Consider the following 21,039-nt stretch of genomic DNA (forward strand, 5'->3'; position numbering starts at 1 on the left):
AGAGGGAATCTCCAGCATGAAAAGGATGGTTTAGTGTGGAAGAATCACACAAGGAAAGGTATAGAGATGGTACTGAGCGTAGTGTACATGGAAAGCAATGAAGGACCTATCCCAAATAGGTGATTGTGTCTTGTTCTTAAAGAGCTTCAGTATGTTTCCATTAGTAATTTATGCAAAAACCTACAGGAAATTTTGAATAAGTTAGGATATTGTATTTCCTTCCCCCTCTCCATAGCTAACCCAAATCTATCTTTCAATTTAGGCACATTTTTTATGTTGTTAGATGGAATCAAAACTAATGATTATCATTTCTCACATAATGACCCTTCATCTGTTTTTGTGCTTCAGATTACTTTTGAATCATTCCCCCAAGAAAACGACACTGTACTTTATTTAGCTGACCTTACCTAATCATTCATTAGTTTTATTGCCCTGGCTTGGACTTGTTCCATTTTAGCCTCATCTATCTTAATGTAGACAGAGCCCAACTAGAGATAGTCTAATAAAGGTTTCATATATGGCTACTTAAACGCACTAATCTGTTATTTTGGGACCTAAAACATTTTTCCTGATATATCTCTTAGTCAAAGGTCAAAGCTGTGTCTAAGAAAGAAAGGCTATGGAGCCCATTTGCTCCTAGAAGTTTGAGAGATGCCAATAAAAACATATAACAAAAACTGAAAGTGAAAAGAGGAAGGCTGATTGAGCAATGTAATAGAAGAGAGAACGCCAGTAAAAACCTATTCTATGGTAACTACAGAGATGCATAGCAGAGGAAGGAAGAAAATTCAGGAGAGGCCTCCTGATGAGGCAAGACAGCTCTAAGATCCCCTCGGTGCTGGACATCAGCGAACAAGGCTAACAGGAAATGATCCATTCCATGTGGTCACTTATTCTGCCTTCTCTAACTCTCAAAGTTCAAATAGTGAGATGGATGACGACAGAGAAAGAGGAGCAGTTAAGCTTTATTTCTTCCCTTCTGGCCTTAAGAAAAGAGAAGAAATGAAACTCCTGGATTGTACACCCACCCTTCCTCAGGGAAAAAGCTCTGCATGGCCGGCTAGAAGAGGAGGGCTCCTGTCAGTCACTCTGTTACTGACACTTCTCTCCAGTGGCCTGGCACTGGTCTCATTGTACCAAGTGTTCACCCTGCAGGCAGAGTTGGGGAGTCTCCGGCATGAACTTCAGGCTTATCAGAGCAGGACTGAGCAACTTCAGGGCCTTCAGAAGGAGAAAGCAGGAACGCACCCTACTATTCTTCAGTCAGAAGCTGCTGCCATCACAGGACTGCAAGTGAGTTACCAAGAAGCTGCCTAGTGCTGGGTACAGGTCTCTCATGCTTCCTACTTCTTTTACTTCTGCTTATTTTTTTCTAATAACCTGGGGTTTTCTCCATTAACAGGAGCTTGGGGCACCCCCTATCACAGGAGAAAGCAGTCCCCAAATCAGCCTTAAACAAAGCAGAAGGAACAGAAGAGGTGTTCCGGACTCAGGCGAAACGAGTAAGTTGAGGGGAAGCAGTCTTTCAGACGCTTCCCAGCTAGGGCAAACACTCATAGCACAAAAGTGGGGAGAATCAGGTGAATTCATTTTCCTTCCTGGATCTCTGATCTACATATTTTCCAGTCCCAAGCAAAACCTGACCAGCTATGTTGTTAAAACAAGGGAACCCTTTACAAAGATTGCTTCAATTGTTCCAGGTTGTAGTGAAGAAGAGATTTAAGAGTCAGCCTTCATGGGTCCTAGAATCACCTGGGGGAGTGAAGGAAGGGAAGGAAAAACACCTCTTTTATTATTCCGACTCTTCATGGTAAATGCAATAAGTTGGTCGGTATTTTAATAGTTCTAAACAGATTTCATTGGTGGAATAATTCACCTGTGCTTGAGACAAAGGGAGCAGTTTATTTAATCTTCAAATAAAATAAAGGCTGCTTTGTCAGAAACATTGCCCATGACTCACCTAATAAAACCCCACCCTTTCCTATCCCCTTTCCAATTCTGGAGCCATATATCAAATTAGGAACTTCCTTGCTTTTGTTTTTATATATTCAATGCTAGACACAGTGCTTGGCACACAGCAAGCCCTTAATACATGTTTTGTTTTTCATTCTTCCTTTCAAATGCTTTCAACTCTCTATTATTAGAATGTACCCATCTGAGACAGAGAATTGGCTAAATATACTCATCTCTGCCATGTGCCATTTTGTGATACTTATACCCAAACAGGTGTACTGCTTTAATCTTATTGCTTCTCTCAAGACAGTTTTAACAGTCCCTCCAATGAGAACTGAATGTACTGTTAGTCTTTTTTTTAAATAACTCTGAACGGAGTCCTTAATTTTTAAACATCTCCTTATATTAGAGAGGTGAAGTGTCAAAATGGATAGAGATCTAGCCTCTGAATTAGGAAAATCTGGGTTCTCCTGCCTCTGACACATGGGGACTGAGAATTCTGTAAAAGTCACTTAACCTCTTAGTTTTAGCAGCTCTCTAAGGCTATTATATACAGGGAAATACCTACCTACACTGGTAGACAGAGTTCCTGATCTGGGATCTTGATCAGAAAAGTTCTTTGTAATAATTCAGAAATTTATGTTTTAGAGTTGACAAAGTATGACTTCGAATATAATACTTGCCATCACATTTTTATTAAAGCCCCAAAGATTCCCTTTTAAAAAATATACTAATAAATCCAATCCATCTTTCAAGTCCGAATTTAAGATATATCTTCTTTGTGGAGCATTTCCTGACCAATCTAGATCATCATTATAAGTCTCCCCCTTATGCTGAGCTCCTAGGGCATCATTTATCATTTTTACAAGTCATACTCATTTGGGATTTATGACATTCTATTTTTCACTGTTGGTTACATTTGTTTGTGTATGGCCTATTTACCAATAGGATCAGATCGGAAGCTCCCGGAAGAGGGAAGGAGAAAGGCAAAGGAATAAAACATCATTCTTTCATAGTACCTACTATAGTCGCCTGTACATAATATACAATAAATAAATGTTTAGTGATTGATTCAATAGGAACTTTAAAGTGATATTGATTGAGTGACTTTGAAGTTACCTGACATTGTATTTCTTCTGAATTTCTTCTCATTTCTCAGTTTGAATTTAATCAGAAAACATTTTATGAAATATTAAAAGCTTATATGTATTACAGCTTATTGAAAAACATAAGAACACTGTCACAAAGGTGTAGAGTTCCAGCCAGGAAAGCAGGTTAGACCTTTTGGTTGTGGTGATGAGCCAGGGATGATAGCTCCCTAAAACTTGGAGTAAAATGGCCACAGAAACACCTTCTTTCAGACATTCCTTCAGTTATAATTCTGACAAGTTGGAGTTTTCTCTCTATTTCATTCTCCAGTGCCAATATTTTTTCTTAATCATTTTTTAACTTTTCAAATTAAAGACTTAGCTGGGTTCAAAGTATTTCACAAGATTGTTTCTGATTAAAATCTAACAAACAGAAATGTGGGGAAATCCAGTATAAAAGAGGTGCCAAATAACCAAAAGTTGCTTAAATTAATTTCATGCTCAAACCCATAAACATATCTAGAGTTTGACTATTAGTAGCTTACTAGTACAAACTGCCTTCTGTAGTAGCAAAGGCGAGTAAGTAGCATCATTTCTTTTTAGGTGAGGACTTGACTATGCACCCCTCCAGTTCTACTTGCCTGAGTCTTTGTTCTTAGATATCCTAGAAGTACCCTACTTTTTGTAGCTAGCTCCTCTTTCTGTAGTTAGTTTAGGGGAAGCTGTATAGTGAGAAGAGATCCTAAAGATGCTCAGCCAAAGAAGTATAATGAGAGAGTGCAACATAGCATTTAAGGAGTAGCAAGGGGTACCACGTTCCTGCCTATATGGAAAACAATCATGAGCCTCTTCTTTATCAGTCCACACAAAAGCTATAGCAGAGAGCCAGCTGGCTACTGACACTATACCATCTGGCCAAAATTTGTCCCTGAAGGATTTTTTTTCCTGCATCGGAAGATCAGAAACTTGGTCTCCAATGTTGCAAGAGACATCTGTTCTATTTGTCAGAGTGGAATATGCAATTGATAGCCGTGACCTAGCAACCATATTTTTTTTGAACCCTGTTATTGTTAAGCTTGACATTTTAGGAATATAAAGAGCCAAGAAACAAGTTGAACATTTTCTTTAAGTCAACTCATTCAAAAGAGATGTTGTACATCTCTGTGCCATTCATTTGGTTGGAAGCAACAGATTTAACAACTAATATTTCTTTACACAGTCAGGGAATTTTTGAACCCATTTTGAGGTCAAGATACTAGTAATGGGCTAATTTTTCAGAAGTCTCTATAATGACAATATTATTTTAGATGTGGTTGCTGTTGTTGATATTTATCAATTGCACCTTTTCTAGATCAAATACTGTTTGTAACGAACTCTACTAATCATCCTTTTCTCATTGTTGTAATGGAATTTAATTGTAACAAGTACATTTCTGGATGCAGATACTAATTCAGAAGGATTAGAGAAGAAAAAGAGCTGACATCTATTTTTTTCTTCCCTCTAAAAAAGTTCATTCAGCAATTAATCAATAATGAACCTTTTCACTGAATTTCCATGTAATATTTTATACCTCTTACATATTTATTCAGTGTTATTTTGTACAACTTTCTTCTAAATCAACCATATACCCATGCTAGCTTTTATGTTCGAAGAGAGCAGCTATTAAATTTTCTACTTTACCCAATATTCCACACAATGATCTGCATATAATAAATACTTAATAAATGTTAACTTAAAATGAACAAAAATATGTATTTATTGCCTACTGTATTCAGGGAACAATGCTAGATTCTGAAGTACATGCAAAAAAAGTATAAAATTTGTTTTCTTCCCTCAGGAAGCTTATGATCTGTTTAGAGATAGGCAGGTTTGCTGGCGACTGCATAATGACAATATAGGCATGTGAAATAGGTCACAATAAGTGTTAGTTCAGAGGAGAGTGAGAGCACTAGGGGCTGGCATGATATGGAAAGGTTTCAATTGCACCCTTTTTTCCGCTCTTAGGACATTCACTCCCTTGTCTTAATGCCATTCATCCCTTATCAAGCCTCAGCCTTAGAAGATTCCCACCACTGGCCTCCTCTGCTCCTGCTTGTGTGCTAACTGAGCAGAGTTAGAAGAATTCACACAACCTCACTCAGCTGATATAATAAAAATTTTATGTTGTCTAACTTTAACTGTATTTTTACTACAGCAAGACAGTTCTTTAATTGCTGACTCACTGTTTCCTTATCTCAGTCCACACAGAAGTTATACCAAACCTCGTTTTTCCTTATTCCTCCCACACCTCCCACCTACCCCTCTCCTCTCAGCAGAGGACCTTCCTATTTCTTTTACTGAAGAGATTAAGGCCACCTTTTCCTCCATGAGCTTCCTCTTCTCACCGTATATTTCTTAGCCCTTACTCTTTCCTCCTTTCTTCCAGTTTCTAATAATAAAGTGGCCCTTCTCCTTGCCAGAGTTCACATGTGCATTTAATCCCATGGCTTCCCATTTTTTCCAGCAGATTGCACTTCAATTTTGTCCCCACTCCACCTCTCTTTTTCTGCTGGTTCCTTATCTACTGCCTTCAAACAGGCCCAAGTTTTTTCCCTCCTGAAAAAAAAAAACCAAACAAAACCCCTCCATTCCACCCTATCATAGACTTGAGTGATTGTTCTATATCTCTCCTCCCTTTATTAGCCAAACTCCTATAAAAAGTGGTCTGCAGTTGCCATCTTCAGTTCCTCTTTTTCAGTCATCCCTCAACACATTGCAGTTTGGCTTCCGATCTCACCATTCAATTGCAATTTATTTTTTTTTTTCTTTAGAGTTAGCAATGGTATCTTAATTGCAAAAACCTGGTAGTCTTTTATCACACTTGATCCTTTTTGGCCTTTCTGCAGCATTTTATACCATTGACCATCTTTCCCTTCTAGATATTCTCTCCCCTCTAGGTTTTCCAGACACTTCTTTCACCTGGTTCTCCTCTTACCTCTCTGACCATCTCTCCTCAGAAAAGAGAGGCTCATTACATATATCATGCCTCTAACCCTAGGTCTTCTCCAAGGCTCTGTCTTGGGACTTTTTCTATTCTTGTTCTAAACTCCTGGTGACCTGACTACTCCCAGGAATTTAATTACTATCTCTATGCGTATAACATCCAGTTCTATATATCTAGCCTCAGGGTCTTCCCTAAGCTTCAGTGCTGCATCACCAACTGCTTCTTGGACATTTCAAACTGGATGTTCCAGAGACATCTCAAATTCAACATGCCACAAACAGAACTTATTACCTTTCCTCCCAAGCCCTTCCAATCTTTTCTATTTAAAGGCACTACCATTCTTTCAGTTTGCTGGATTCGTAACTTTGGTAAAGTAATTTTCCTTAGGTACAAATTTGACCATATGATTCCTCTAATCAGTAAATTTCAGCAACTCCCTGTTGCCTCTGGAATAAGAGATGAACTCATCTATTTGACTTTTAAGTTGTTTATAGCTGGACCCAGGTTATAAATGACTCTCCTTCCTGTACTCTGTGATCCACAAATGACCCTTCTTTCTGTTCCTCAAACCTGATACTCCATCTCCTCTTGGTGTATGCCTTTGCACTGATTGTTTCTTATGCCAGGAATGTATTCCTTCCTTTTCTCTGCCTTATAGAGTCCTCTTCCTTCAAGATGCAACTCAATAACTACCTTCTTCTAGCTCCTAGGAGCTTCTAAGTGCAGCTTTTCCTGGTCACCACAACTGTCAGTATCCCTCCTGTCAAACTACCTTGTATGTATATTTTACTTATTCTGTTTATAGTTATTCTGGTAATACTTATCTATGTGCATATTATCTTCCTAAATAGAATGTAATCTTGAAAGAAGGGATTATTTCATTCTCTGTATTTGAATCCTCAATCCCTAGTATAGTGCTTTCATAGTGGGTGCTTAACAAATGTTTACTGATTAATTTATGATTTTATGGAATGGTTCGGATCAGAACTGTGCTGTGAAGGTTGAGTAGGAGCTGAATGTATGTAGGGCTGGAGGAGGGGATTCTAGATGGTAGAAATGACCCTAAATTAGCAAGTGATCTATACAATTAATGAAAAGAAAGATGCATCATTCATTCACAGTTGCATTTGCACCTTTGAAAAATGTGTCATTTCCTTTAATTCAGTGATTTTGTAGTGTAGTTGTGATAGATGGAGGTATTTAGAATATTTTATGTATAGACAGATGAGAAAAGATGCAGTTTGATGAAATCCAGTGATGACAAAAGAGTTGAGAAGGTCCACTATAGCTCATCTCTTCTCTTCCCATCCCATTTAAGATATAACATTCATAGTGAATTAAATAAGATCAAATCAGGTAAAACATTTTAAAAGCACAAAGTATGTATAAAATATTATTATTTGTAGTGCTTCTAATAATATTTATCAATGGAGATATAATCCGGTAACAGCATATAATCAATTTTTCTTATCATATTCATTGTCAAATGCACAAGGACCAGAGAAACCAGGGTGTGTGTGTATGTGTGCGTGTGTGTGTGTGTGTGTGACTAGATAAACAAAGTTGTTAACATTGCCTAAGTAGAGAAATTGCATGCTTATTCAGAACCATTATTGCACACTAGATTATCCAGAATCCTTAATTATCCAGAATGGTTTTTTTTGTTGTTGTTGTAATGGAATAAAAAATAGAATGAATTTTACCCATCTTAGATCTTCATGAATCATTTAGGCTTTGGATGCTAATGGGGTAATGTCCACACTTTTGAAATAGTTCATCCCAAGTTCATCATTTGCCTTGCAGGAGTTTTTCCTTTTGCCTTTTATAAGCATCTCTATTGTGCTGGGCACTAAGTGATAATTGAACAAACTTTTTTTTGCCTATGTACCACATGTAGAGCAGAGATTAGGTACTAGGGGAGAAACAAAGATTACTAAAATGAAGTGACTAGTTGATTAAGAAGCTAGTATCAGAAAGAATAAGCTGACTGCTTCACCAGAATTTGATAGAAGACATTCTTCTCTTCATATGGGTTAGACTGATGAATATAATATAAATTATCATTGTATTATATGTAAGCATATAATCAATTTTCATGTTGTTTTCAAAACTGCTGTGCTTGTTTCCTTCAGTTTTCTTATGCGCATTTAAAAAAATGTTACAAGGGCCCCTATTTTTTGTCATCACTTTTGCCAACACTTTTACCAATTAAAAATGGAGAGGAAAAAAAAGGGGAAAAAATTTGTAAAAAATAAACATAGTTAAGCAAATGAATCCATACAGTGACCATATCCAAAATATATCTCTTTCTGTACCTTATGTGCATCCCCTCTCAGTCATGCTTCATCATGGGTCCTCCAGACACATTGCATTGATCAGAGTCTTTCACAATTGTTTTTCTTGGCAATGTTGCTGTCCTTTATAAGTTGTTCGCTCGATTCTGCTAATTTCGCTCTGTGTCAGTCCTTAATATCCTGGATTCTCTGAAATCATCCCATCATTTCTATGGTGTAATAATATTCTTTTAAACTCATATGCTACAATTTTTCCAGCAATTCTTTAGCGGTCTAAGAGGCAATCTAGGGCACCCAGTTAAATTCTAGCTGTTTTTCTTTCTCTCTGTTTTTATCTCTCTTCAAGATCAGGAAGTTTGTTTAGTTTGTGACTATTCTTTCTCCAATACTTTTTTTTTGGAGGGGGTTAGCAGGGCAATTGGGGTTAAGTGACTTGCCCAATTTCACACAGCTAGTAAATGTGTCAGATGTCTGAGGCCAGATTTGAACTCAGGTCCTCCTGACTCTAGAGCTGGTGCTCTACTCACTGTGCCATCTAGCTGCCCCCTCAATATTTTTCTCTTCTTTTAACTGCCCTCCTTCTATACTTGCTATCATGTTGTCCCCTGAGTCTTCTCAAACCCAGTTTCTTCAAATGATCTTCACGTGGTATATACTTGAGACCCTTCACCATTCTGGTTTCATTCCTCTGGAAGCTCTCCAGCTTATCATTGTTTTTAAACTATGATGCTCAGAGCTAAATACAATAACTCCAGATGAAACCTGACAACCAATAGAATACAGAGAAATTATACACTCCTTACTTCTGGAAGCCGTGCCTTTAGTAATAAAGGCCCCAAATCTCATTAGCTTTTTTGGCTGCCACATTTTTTAGCTGCTGACCCATACTGAATTTACAATTCATTTAAACACCTAGATCTTTTCCCAACAAACTTTATCTAGTCATGCCTACCCCATCTTGTACTTGTGAATTTGATTTTTTTAATCCACCTTCCTTTTTTGTATCCATTTATCCCTATCAAATTTCATCTGATCAGATTCATCTCTGTGTTCTTGCCTCTCAAGATATTTTGAATCTTGACTGTCATTAGTCACATAGTCACTAAACATTTATTAAATACCTAATATGTGCCAGGCATTGTACTAAACTCTGGAGATACAAAGAAAGATAAATGGCTGTCCTTAATCTCAAAGGAGCTTATTCAATTTACTGTTATCTATAAATCCGATGAATATGCCATCAGTGTCTTTAAGCAAACAATTAGTTAAGAAAAATTAAAATTACTAGAACAAACACAGATTCATGAGGTACTCCAGTGGAGACCTCCTGCCAGATTGACACTGAACCATTAACAACTACTCTTTGAGTAAAGCCTGAAAATTATATCTGAACCCATGTAATGTATTATAATCTGTTCCACATTTCTCTACCTAATTATGTTTATTTTTGCTGCTAACCCTGCCTTTTTACTTCAGCTAAAACATATTAAAATTTTTTCCAAGCCATTATTTTAACTCTGTTTCAAATGTGTTTCTTCTAAACAACATATTGTTGGATTCTGGTTTCTAATCCATTCTGCTATCCACTTCTGTTTTATAGGTGAGTTTACCCCATTCACATTCACAGTTCTTGCTAAATGTGTATTATCGCTGTCCTATTTTCTTCTGTTTCTCTCTCTCTCTCTCTCTCTCTCTCTCTCTCTCTCTCTCTCTGTCTGTCTCTCCCTCCCTCTCTCTCTGTGTCTTTCTCTCTGTCTCTGTCTCTCTCTGTCTCTCTCTCTCTCTCTCTGTCTCTCTCTCTTTCTCTCTATCCTGTCCCTCCTTGAAAGTCTGTTCTGCTTCTAACCACTGTCTCCCTTAATCTACCTTCTTTTTTATCATCCCTTCCCACTTCTCTTATCGCCTTCCTCTCCTATTTCCATGTTAGGTAAGATATTTCTATACCTAACTATATATGTGTGTGTGGGTGTGTGTGTTCTTCCCTCTTTGAACCGGTTCTCATGAGAGTGAGGTCTAAGCATTGCCTGCCACTCCCCCATTTCCCCTCTGCTGTAAAATCTCTTCCTTGCACACCTTTTTTATGTGAGAAAATTTTTCCCATTCTACTTCTCTCTTCCTTCTTCTCTAAGTTCATCCTTCTTTCTCACCTCTTCATTTTTTTTTAGATCATCAACATAATTGATTCACACCCAGGCTTTTTGTCTGTGTAGACTCTTTCTAACTGTCTTAACAATAATGAAATTCTTAGGCAGTTACATGTATAATCTTCCCATTTAGGAACATAAACAATTAAACTTTATTATGTAACATGATTTTTTTCGTGTTTTCCTTTTTATACTTTTGTTGGATCTTATGTTCAAATGTCAGATTTTCTATTCAGCTTTTCAACAGGAATGCTGCAAAGTCCTTTATTTCATTAAATATCCATTTTTTCCCCCGAAGGAATATATCCAGTTTTTCTGGATAGATTTTTCTTGGTTGTAATCCTAGTTCCTTTGCCTTCTGGAATATCATATTCCAAGTCCTTCACTTTTTTGACATAGAAGCTGCCGATCTTATGTAATCTTGACTGACTCCATAATATTTGAAATGTTTCTTTCTAGCTGCTTGCAATATTTTCTCCTTGATCTGGGAGCTCTGGAATTTGTCTACAATGTTCCTAGGAGTTTTCACTTTGGGGTCTCTTTCAGGAGGTGATGGGTGGATTCTTTCCATTTCTATGTTACCCTCTGGTTCTAGAATATCAGGGCAGTTTTCCTTGATAATTTCTTGAAATATGATGTCTAGGCTTTTTTTGATCGTAACTTTCAGATAATCCAATATTTTTAAATTATCTCCCCTCAATCTATTTTTCAAGTGAGTTTTTTTTTCCTGATGAGATATTTCACATTTTCTTCTGTTTCCCTCCCATTCTTTAGCTTTGTTTTATTGTGTCTTGATGTCTCATCGAGTCATTAGCTTCCAGTTTCCCAATTCTAATTTTTAAGGAATTATTTTCTTCAGTGAGCTTTTGTACTCCTCCCCCCCCCCCATTTGGCCAATTCTGCTTTTTCAAAGATATTCTTTTCTTCAGTGAGTTCTTGTACCTCTTTTTCCATTTGCCTTATTTTCCTTTTAAAGAAGTTCTTTTCTACAGTGAATTTTTTTATGTCTCTTTCACTATTAGGCCAATCCATTTTTAAGGTGTTATTTTCTTCACTATTTTTTGTGCCTGTTTTACCAAGCTGTTAATTCGCTTTTCATAATTTTCTTGTGTCACTCTCATTTCTTTTCCCAATTTTTCCTCTATCACTTGACTTTAACTCTTCCACAAATTCTTGTTATGCTCATGTCTTCGAAAGTTTGCTTGTAGCTGTTTTTATGTTGTTGTTTTCTTCTAAGTTTATGTTTTGGTCTTCTGTGCCATTATAACAGCTTTTAATTGTCAAGATCTTTTTTTGTTGTTGTTTGCTCATATTTCCAGTCTGTTTTTGACTTTGAACCATATATTAAAGTTGGGTTTTGTTCACCTTGGGGTGGGAAGGCAATATCCCAAGCTTCAGCCTTTTTCGTGCTGTTGTTTTAAGAGCTAATTCTGGGGGTCTGCAAGTATTTAGTACTTCCAAGGTGGTATGATCTGAGGAGAAGGGTCTTCACTGCTCTCTCAGTCTGTGCTCTGTTTTTTATCCAGGAAGGGCCCCTGTTCCCCTGCAGCTGCAAATGCGAGCATTCCTCTTGGCCTGGAAACTGTGACCAGGTCCCCTGATCTCCTGCAGGTGCTAATGCTACTCTCTGCCTTGAAACTGTTCTGGGCCTTGCTCAAGCAAAAGCTGAAAAGTGCGGGGAGAGGGGGAGCGGGGGAAGAAGGGGAGGTGACTACATATAATCCTCTATTTGTCTAATTGGGGAAATTTTGTGTTAGTTTTTTTCCATTAATAAACACCCTTCTCCTACCTGTAAGCCCCTGTTTTGTTTTTTGTTTGTTTTTTTTGTTTTGGTCTTTTTTTGATTTTAATTTGTGGAGGAGAGTTGTATGTCCTGGAAAGTCATGGAAATGAGTAAGTTTAGATCTCATTAAGTGTCCCAGGAAGGAGACCAAAATGACAACAGTATATCTTGCTTTTCTGTCTAGGTGGCAGCAGTGATAGTGGGACCAAGGAGGGATAATGTTACCGATATCCGCTGAAGTGTGAAAGAAGAAAGTTAGTTGCTTAAGATATTTAGGTTCTGGTTTTTCTACTAGAAAATAGTATAATACATGTATTTTTTTTTTGATTCACCACTATACTGTATTTTTTTCCCAGCAAGAGACACCCTACTCTACTACTGATAGCACTAGCAAATCACATTATTCCTATTCATTAGACTTGGCTATTGTTGGTTTGATCAAGTAAGAATAAACCAGAGACCAAAATGTTTGACCTAGATTAACCCAGCAATAAATCTAGTTATAGTATGATCTTTAAAAAAATCATTAATGTTATGTTTCCATCGTTAATTAGTAGAATTCTTCTTTTTAGCCTTTCTTTGTGGAAAAAAACTTTGAATATTTACATAGAATTTTCTATCCACTAAGAACAATCTCTTGAACTTCCTTAATATGGAATTAATTCCTGAAAGTTTTTTTTTAACTTAGAATCAAATAATCAATGTTACAAGAGGAGAAAACATATTGAATATGTTCTGCATTAGATTAGTGCATACTACTCTAGATTTTTCTAGACTTGAAATTTTATTTTAAATTTTTTTCTTTCTTGGAAGAGACAGCTGAAGATTATTTCCCGAAACATAATTGCTTGATTATGCAATCTCATTAAGAACTCATATTTTATTTGGAAAAAAGTGTTGATTTCTTTTTTGGTTCAGTAATGTTAAGTGAACTCATTATTCACTGTTAAGTTTTCCAGCTGATTATGCTGCATGTTAAACTAAATATAATCAAAATAGATCTTATCACTTCTCTAGTCTTTCTAAATCTCAGTGTACTTTACATACTAATCCTACTGAAACTTCTGAGATAAACACTTGACATTTTAAACCAAATTGGATTAATCCCTGAAGATGAATTACAAGGCTTCCATTAGTTTCTGGAGCTCTTCTAGGATATGGGTATAAGTGCACATTATTTTGAAAAAAATTGGTTTTCACACTTGGAGTGACACATTTAATAAGAAACTATATCAAGACCAGTCATGGACTCTACTTTACGCAATGGTAAAAATATTTCTTGCATATTGTGCTGACATGTTGGGATATATATCTATCAATTAACAAGAATTAAGTTATGGTGTGCCACACCATGTTATGTTTTAGAGATACAAAGACAAAAATGAAATAACATATATACATATGCATACAACACAAATATATATGTACATTTTTACATGCATATATATTATAATTACAAGGTAACTTTAATGGTGAAGGCTGTAGCAGCAAGGAGGACCATAAAAGGCCTCCTGTAAAAAGTGGTTCTTGAGCTGAGTCTTGATGGAAAACAGGGATTCCAAGAGGTGGAGTGAAGAGGAAAGGACATTTCAGAATTGGGAGACAGAGAATTCAAAGTTATGGAGATGGGAGTATCCATTTGTGAGGAACAGGAAGTAAGTTAGTATAGCTAGACCATGGAAAGGTAGGAAGGGAACAGGTTATGGAGAGTTTTCAGTGTCAAATAGAGGAGATTATATTTGATCCTAGAGGTAGTAGAGAGTTCACTGGAGTTTTTTGAGGTGTAGGGGGAAGGGAGGTGACACTATCAGATTTCTATTTTATAAAAACCACTTTGGTATTTGTGTGAAAGATGGATTGGAGTGGGGAGAGCCTTGAGGCAAGAAGATCAATAAACTGTTAGCTTCATTTCTCAAGGTAAGTAATTTGTATTAGTTTCTTACTATTTCTACTGACATAATATTTTTGCCTTTTAGGAATACAAGACTGCTTGCAGTTGATTGCTGATGGTACAAGTCCCACAATACAAAGAGGTAACACGATGAATCACATTCTCCCTTCCCATTTAGATACTACATTAAATGATAGATACATTTATCTAATGCTATCATTCTGAATTACAAGTAAAATAACATATCTGCTGCAAAAATAGTATGTCTAATACTTTTTCTGCATATTGGATCTTAAAATTACTGCTATAGTGGACCCTTCTGCCAACTCTTTTCTTTCTTGGGCTAAACCTAACCAATTTCTTCATTCAACCTTAATATGAAATGATTTAAAAGTTCTTCATGAACTTGCATGGGCTCTTCTCTAGACATTTTTCCCGCTGATCAGTCTTCTTCTTAAAATGTGTTACTCAGAACTGAACCTAATACTTCAGATGTAGTTTGACTCCAAAGCATAGTAGAACAATTCTACCCTGGGCAGTCTGATTCTATTAATGTAGCCCAATATTGTTTTGGGTTTTTTTCATCTTCTGTATCACACTAAGAAGTCTAAATAAAAAGACTATGATTGGTGTCCTATAGAATTTCTAATTTCTCATAAGACATGTAAAATAGGAATTTTAGTATTCCCCTCAAGGTGATCATGAGAAATGCACTGAATGAACCTTAAAGTGATGTAGAATGGGATGGTATTAGAATTATATGTAAAGAACCATAGTTAGACCTTTTGGGAAGTAGGACAAACTCACGGAACAAAAATAACAAATCATTTTTTCCTTCCTGTTGTAAGAATCTCATTAGTCTTCTGGCTTATTATTTACATAATAAATAGTATTCCTAATTAAGGGTTACTGAAACGAATACTATCCAGAGATGGAAGGAATATTAAAGGTGACCTAATATAACAGTCCTCTAATTTTATAGAAGAGGAAGCTTAAGTTCAGAAAAAGTGGCTTGTCAAGTTTATGCAACTATTAAGTGGTAGAACTAGTACTTAAATCTATTTGTTGATTTTTAAATCTAGGTTCCTTTGATCTATTAAAAAGAATATTCATTAAGCCTGAGGCTGTTTCTTCCCTAGTTGCAAATATCAAAATGGATCTGTGATGTCACACATGTGGCCATTCCCCCAGTAATGGAGACCATATGATATTTTTTAAAAGTATATTTACATAACAACATGATGGGAAGTATATTCAGTAATGACACAGTGTTGCTTCAGTTGGATATAGATCCTTTCATCTCTGTATAAAGATGTTCTCAAAAGGCAGCAGGAAGTCTCTGAACTCTGTAAAGACTGTGAGCTCCTTGAGAACAGGAATGTTTTTTTTTTTCCCTTTCTTCCTCCAGAACTTAGCACAATGCCTAACATAGTAGTTACTTAGTAGATGCTTGTTGACTTGGCATGACTTTAAAAAAGCATCTAAAAAAGGCACCTACAACTCATTTACTGGGCTTTTTATCCCTTGGTTGCCTAGGGATCTACATCAGTGGCTTGAACCTTAGTCCTCTGGATCAAGGGGATATCTCAAAGATAGTTTCATTCCTTTTTTCAGGAGAGAAACTAGCCTTACCTTGGTAGACTCTCTTTCTTTCTTTTCTTAATGCATTTTTTCCAATTACATGGAAAGACAATTTTAACATTCATTTTTTAAAAATTTTGAATTCCATGTTATCTTTTCCCCCTCCTTCACTACCCTATCCCTATAATGGTTAGCAATTTAAGATGTTATGTATGCGCAATCATGTAAAACATTTCGTTATTATTCATGGTGTGAAAGAAGAAACAGGCCAAAAGAAAAGAACCATGAAAAAAAAGATAAAGTGAAAATATCATGCTTCTATCTTTATTCAGACTCCATTATTTCTTGTTCTGGATGTGGATAGCATTTCTACTATGAGTCCTTTGGAATTTTTTGGATTGTTATATTGCTGAGAAGAGCTAAATTGTTCATAGTTGATCATGGCACAATGTGTAGCAAGGACTTTCTACTCTTTTTTTATTAACATTTAAAAAAAAATTGAGTTCCAAATTCTCTCCCTCCCTCTAAGCCCCTTCCCCACCCACTGAGAATGCAAGCAATATATCAGCCCATCATACTTGTGAAATCATGAAAATATTTCCATATTAGCTATGTTGTGAAAAAGCAAGAAAAAGAAAGAAAGGAAGAAAATTGTATTTCAATTTGGACTCAGAGTTCATCAGTTCTTTCTCTGGAGGTAGATAACAATTTTTATCATGAGTCTTTCCTAATTGTCTGGATCTTCGTATTACTGGGAATAGCTAAGTCATTCACAATTGATCATCATATAATATTGCTTTTACTGTATACAATGATCTCCTGATTCTTCTCACTTCACTTTGCATCAGTTCAAATGGGTCTTTCCAGGTTTTTTCTGAAATCACCCCCCTTGTCATTCTTATAACACAACAGTATTCCATCATAACTTGTTCCATCATAACATTCCCCAATTGATGGACATCCTCTCAATTTCCAACTCTTTGTCACAACTAAAAGAGCTGCTATCAAGACTTTTTGTACATATAGGTCCTTTTCCATTCTCTTTAATCTCTTTGGGATACAGACCTAGTAGTGTTGGGTCAAAGGTATGCAAAGTGTTATAGCCCTTTGAGCATAGTTCCAAATTGTTCTCCAGAGTGGTTGGACCAGTTCATAACTCCACCAACAGTTCATTAGTGTACCTGTTTTCCCACATCCCCTTCAGTATTTGGCGTTTTGATAGGTGTGAGATGGTGCCTCAAAGTTGTTTTAATTTACATTTCTCTAATCAATAGTGCTTTAGAGCATTTTTTCACATGACTGTTGAAAGATAGCTTTCATTTCTTCTTCTCAGAACTACCTATTCATATCCCAAAACTATTTATCAATTGGGAAATGGCTCTTAGTTTTATAAATTTGATGCAGTTACCAACATGTTAAAGAAAAGAGGACTTTATCTGAGAAACTTGCTGTAATTTTTCATATTACTTCATTATTTGTGGTATCATTTATCAAAATGTAGTTTTCCTGTTTATGTTTTTTAATTAGGTCTATTTTTGATTTATCTTTGTCTGAAATTATAACCGGTTCCCCTGCCTTTTTTACTTCAGCTGAACCATAGTAGATTCTACACCAATTTATTATTTTAACTCTGGCTTTTGCATTTAAAGTGTGCCTCTTGTGAACATATTGTTGGATTCTGGTTTCTAATCCATTCTGCTATCTCCTTCTGTTTTATGGGAGAGTTCATCTCATTCATATTCACAATTATGATTACTAACTATGAATTTCTCTCCATCCTATTTTCTTCTTTTTATCCTTTTCTCTCTGTTTTTACTCTGTCTCCCCTCAAAATTCTGTTTTGCTTCTGACCACTGCCTCTCTTATTCTGCCCTCCCTTTTGTCACCCCCCACCCTTTATCTTATTCCATTCCCCTCCTCCTACTCTTCTGGGTAAGATAGATTTCTATACCCAACTCACAGTATGTGTTTGTGTGTGTATGTATACATGTATACTATATATGTGCATGTACATGTATATATATGTGTGTAAGTGTGTTTGTGTCTTCTGTCTTTAAAACAGTTGCAGTGAGAGTGAGGTTCAAGTGTTGCCTGCCACACTCATTTTCCCCTCCACTATAAAAAACTCTTTCTTATGCAGCTCTTTTTTGTGAGACAATTTTCTCCACTCTTCTTCTCCCTTTCCACTCATCTCTGTGTATCCTTCTTTCTCATCCTTTCATTTTTTTTTAGATCATCCCAACATAATTGACTTACACCCAGTCTTTCTATATAGGCTCCTTCTAATTCCCCTAATAATGATAAAGTTCTTAAGAGTTACATGTATCATCTTCCCATATAGAACGGTAAACAGTTTAACCTTATTGAGACCTTTATGATTTCTTTCATGTTTACCTTTTTATACTTCTCTTGAATCATGTGTTTAAATATCAAATTTTATATTCAGCCCTGGTCTTTTCATCAGGAATGCTTAAAAATCCTCCATTCATTAAATACACATTTGTTTTCCCCAAAGGATTACACTCTTTGCTGGGTAGGTTATTCTTGATTATAATCCTAGCTCTTTTACCTTTTGGCATATCATATTCTAAGTTCTTTGCTTCTTTAATGTGGAAGCTGCTAAATCTTCTATGATTCTGACTGTGGTTCTACTGAATTGTTTCTAGCTGCTTACAATATTTTCTCCTTGACCTGAGAGCTCTGGAGTTGGCTATGATGTTCCTGGGAGTTTTTGTTTTGGGATCTCTTTCAGGAGGTAATTGATGTATTCTTTCATATTCTATTATACCCTCTGGACCTAAGCGATCAGGGCAGTTTTCCTTATAATTTCTTGAAATATGATGCACAGACTCTTTAAAAAAATCATGGTTTTCAGGTAGTCCATTAATTCTTAAATTATCTCTCCTCAATCTATTTCCCAGGTCAGTTTTTTTTTTATTTTTCCCAATGGGATATTTCACATTTTCTTGTATTTTTTCATTCTTTTGACTTTGCTTTATTGTTTCTTGATATCTCGTGGAGTCATTAGCTTCCAATTACCTGACTAAGTTTTAAGGAATTATTTTCTTCAGTGAGCTTTTGTTCCTCTTTTTCCATTTGGCCAACTTTTAAGTTATTTTTAATGCTTCTTTTACTAAGCTGTTAATTCTCTTTTCATAATTTTCTTGCATCACTCTCATTTCTTTTCCCATTTTTTCCTCTCCCACACTTACTTCTTTCTTTAAGTCTTCCAGAAATTCTTATTGGGCCTTTGTCCTAAACATTTATTTTTTTTTCTTTGAGGCTTTGGTTAAAGCTATTTTCACATTGTTGCCTTCTGAATTTGTATCTTGGTTTTCCCTGCCTCTATAGTAAGTTTTTATTGTCAATTTCCTTTTGTTTGTTTGTTTGCTCATTTTCCCAGCCTATTCCTTGACTTTAGAGTTTATGTTAAAGTTTGGTCCTGCTCACCCTGGGGTGAGGTAGACATCCTCCCAAACTTGAGGCTTTTTTTTTCAGCTGCTGTTTTCAGAGCTAGTCCTGGAGGTCTGCAAGTTTTCCTTGCTTCCGAGGTGGTGTCATCCAGGGAAAGGCATGGCCATTGCTCTCCTGGTCTGTGCTCCAGGAAGGGCTTTGTTCCTCTTCAGCCACGAGCCCTAGGACTCCTCTTCTCTTTGAGACTGTAACCAAGTCCCCTGCTACCTTGTAACTGACCACAAAGAGTTCTCTCTGTCCTGGAACTGTGATCCAGAACTGCAGCTGAGAACTACGTATGGGTAAGAGTTGCCAAACAGCACCAGGCTCTGTATCCAGGGCCAGCAAAGGGTCTACTATTATCTCTTTCTGACCAGTTTTCAAGCCCTCTCACTAGCTCTGAATTGAGAGTTCCTAAAGCTACTGCTGCTACTGTTGCAGCTGCCTCTTAGGCCTACCACTTATGTTGCTACAATTACCTCCACTCCAGTGTCATAGACCTCTCCTGTCTCAGTTGTCTTCATCTGGCATAATGTCTCATCCTGATATTTTGTTGGCTCTGATACTGTAGAATTTGATTGGAAGTGTTATTTAAAAGTTGTTTGGAAGGAAATTTTGGTATAGTTCAGCTGGGTTGCTGCCTCTGGTCTGCTATCTTGGCTCTACCCCCTCAACTTTGTGATTTTAATAGGTGTTTCTCCTATCACAGACAATGAAGGTGGAGACATCTTAAAGGCAGGTTTTTATGTATGTTTAAAGTTCAAGAGAAAGCTCAGTGTTGGAGATATAGATTTGAGAGTTATCTATGTACTTGTGAGAGTTGTATTGGAAGGGAATGTAATCAACAAGGGGGAGAGTTTAGAGAGATAGGAAGAGGCATGAGAACAGGACTTTTGAGAGCAATGTTAGAGGTTTCATAAGAGGAAAAAGAGGTAACTAAGCAAGAAGAAGTTAGGGGATATGAGGAAAACTAAGAGGATATAGTGCCTTTGAAGACAAGGGGAAAATATATCCAAAAAGAGGGGACAACAGTATTACAAGGTCTAAGCAGTTTAGGTAGTGTCTGAGATGGTGTTTAAATTGCAAATGAGGGGTGAGGGAGTACAGACAACAGATGTGTCTACTTTTCCAACTAATTCAGACATGATAGAGACAGAAGATAAGGTGATAGCTTAATGTGATAGAAGAATTAAAGAAAAAAACTTTTTATGATCAGGGAAACCTAAATAGGTCTGTGGGTAGATGGAAAGGAATCAGATTTAAAGTGTGATACTGAAGAAGCATGAGGGAGAGGAGATGATTAATAAAGTAAAGTCCCTGAAATAGTCCAGAGGGAATGGGAACATGTAAATAAGTGGAGAAGTTAATACTGATAAGAAATAATAACACTTTGTCACTTTTAACACTAAGATTGGAGGAAGATAGAGAGAATGGGTGATTATGCCAAATTTTTAGGCATAGAGGAAGGTAGTCAAAAGGATGGACTTCAAATGATCTTGACCTAAGTGAAGTAATAAGAGTAGGTAATTTTCTTCAAGTGTAAGGGCTGGAGGTGGACCTGAGGGCTTGGAATAGGAAATGGTTTGAGATAATCATCGTTGAGCATCATGAGGGCTTAATAGGACTGCTGACCAACAGTAAAGGCCCAATTGAGGTTATGCAGATTTGTCATGGTTGACTTCAGAATGATTTTGTGACTTTCTCCAGCAGGGCTTAGTGGCCTGGGAAAAGGAAGAAGAGGAGTTGGTTGGGTGGATACCTAGGAGCAAAGAATGATTGGAACCTCTCATGTAATGGTGGGGGCCAGTCAAGAAAGAATAATTAGATCTCCTGATCACCAGCCTTTTAACTTTAACACCACACACTGCT

General features: G+C 36.6%; 1 protein-coding gene across 1 annotated transcript in view; it reads left to right on the top strand.

Annotated features, from left to right (window-relative positions):
* Window positions 1–584: 584 nt before the first annotated feature.
* TNFSF13B (TNF superfamily member 13b) overlaps window positions 585–21,039 on the top strand; it is a 50,451-nt gene continuing 29,996 nt past the window's right edge. The window contains exons 1-3 of the mRNA XM_036756092.1: window positions 585–1,293; window positions 1,403–1,502; window positions 14,222–14,278. Coding sequence (XP_036611987.1) covers window positions 931–1,293; window positions 1,403–1,502; window positions 14,222–14,278 — 520 coding nt within the window. The 5' untranslated portion in view covers window positions 585–930. The remainder of the gene's footprint in view (window positions 1,294–1,402; window positions 1,503–14,221; window positions 14,279–21,039) is intronic.

Source organism: Trichosurus vulpecula, chromosome 4 (assembly GCF_011100635.1).
Source record: "Trichosurus vulpecula isolate mTriVul1 chromosome 4, mTriVul1.pri, whole genome shotgun sequence".
Lineage (NCBI taxonomy): Eukaryota > Metazoa > Chordata > Mammalia > Diprotodontia > Phalangeridae > Trichosurus > Trichosurus vulpecula.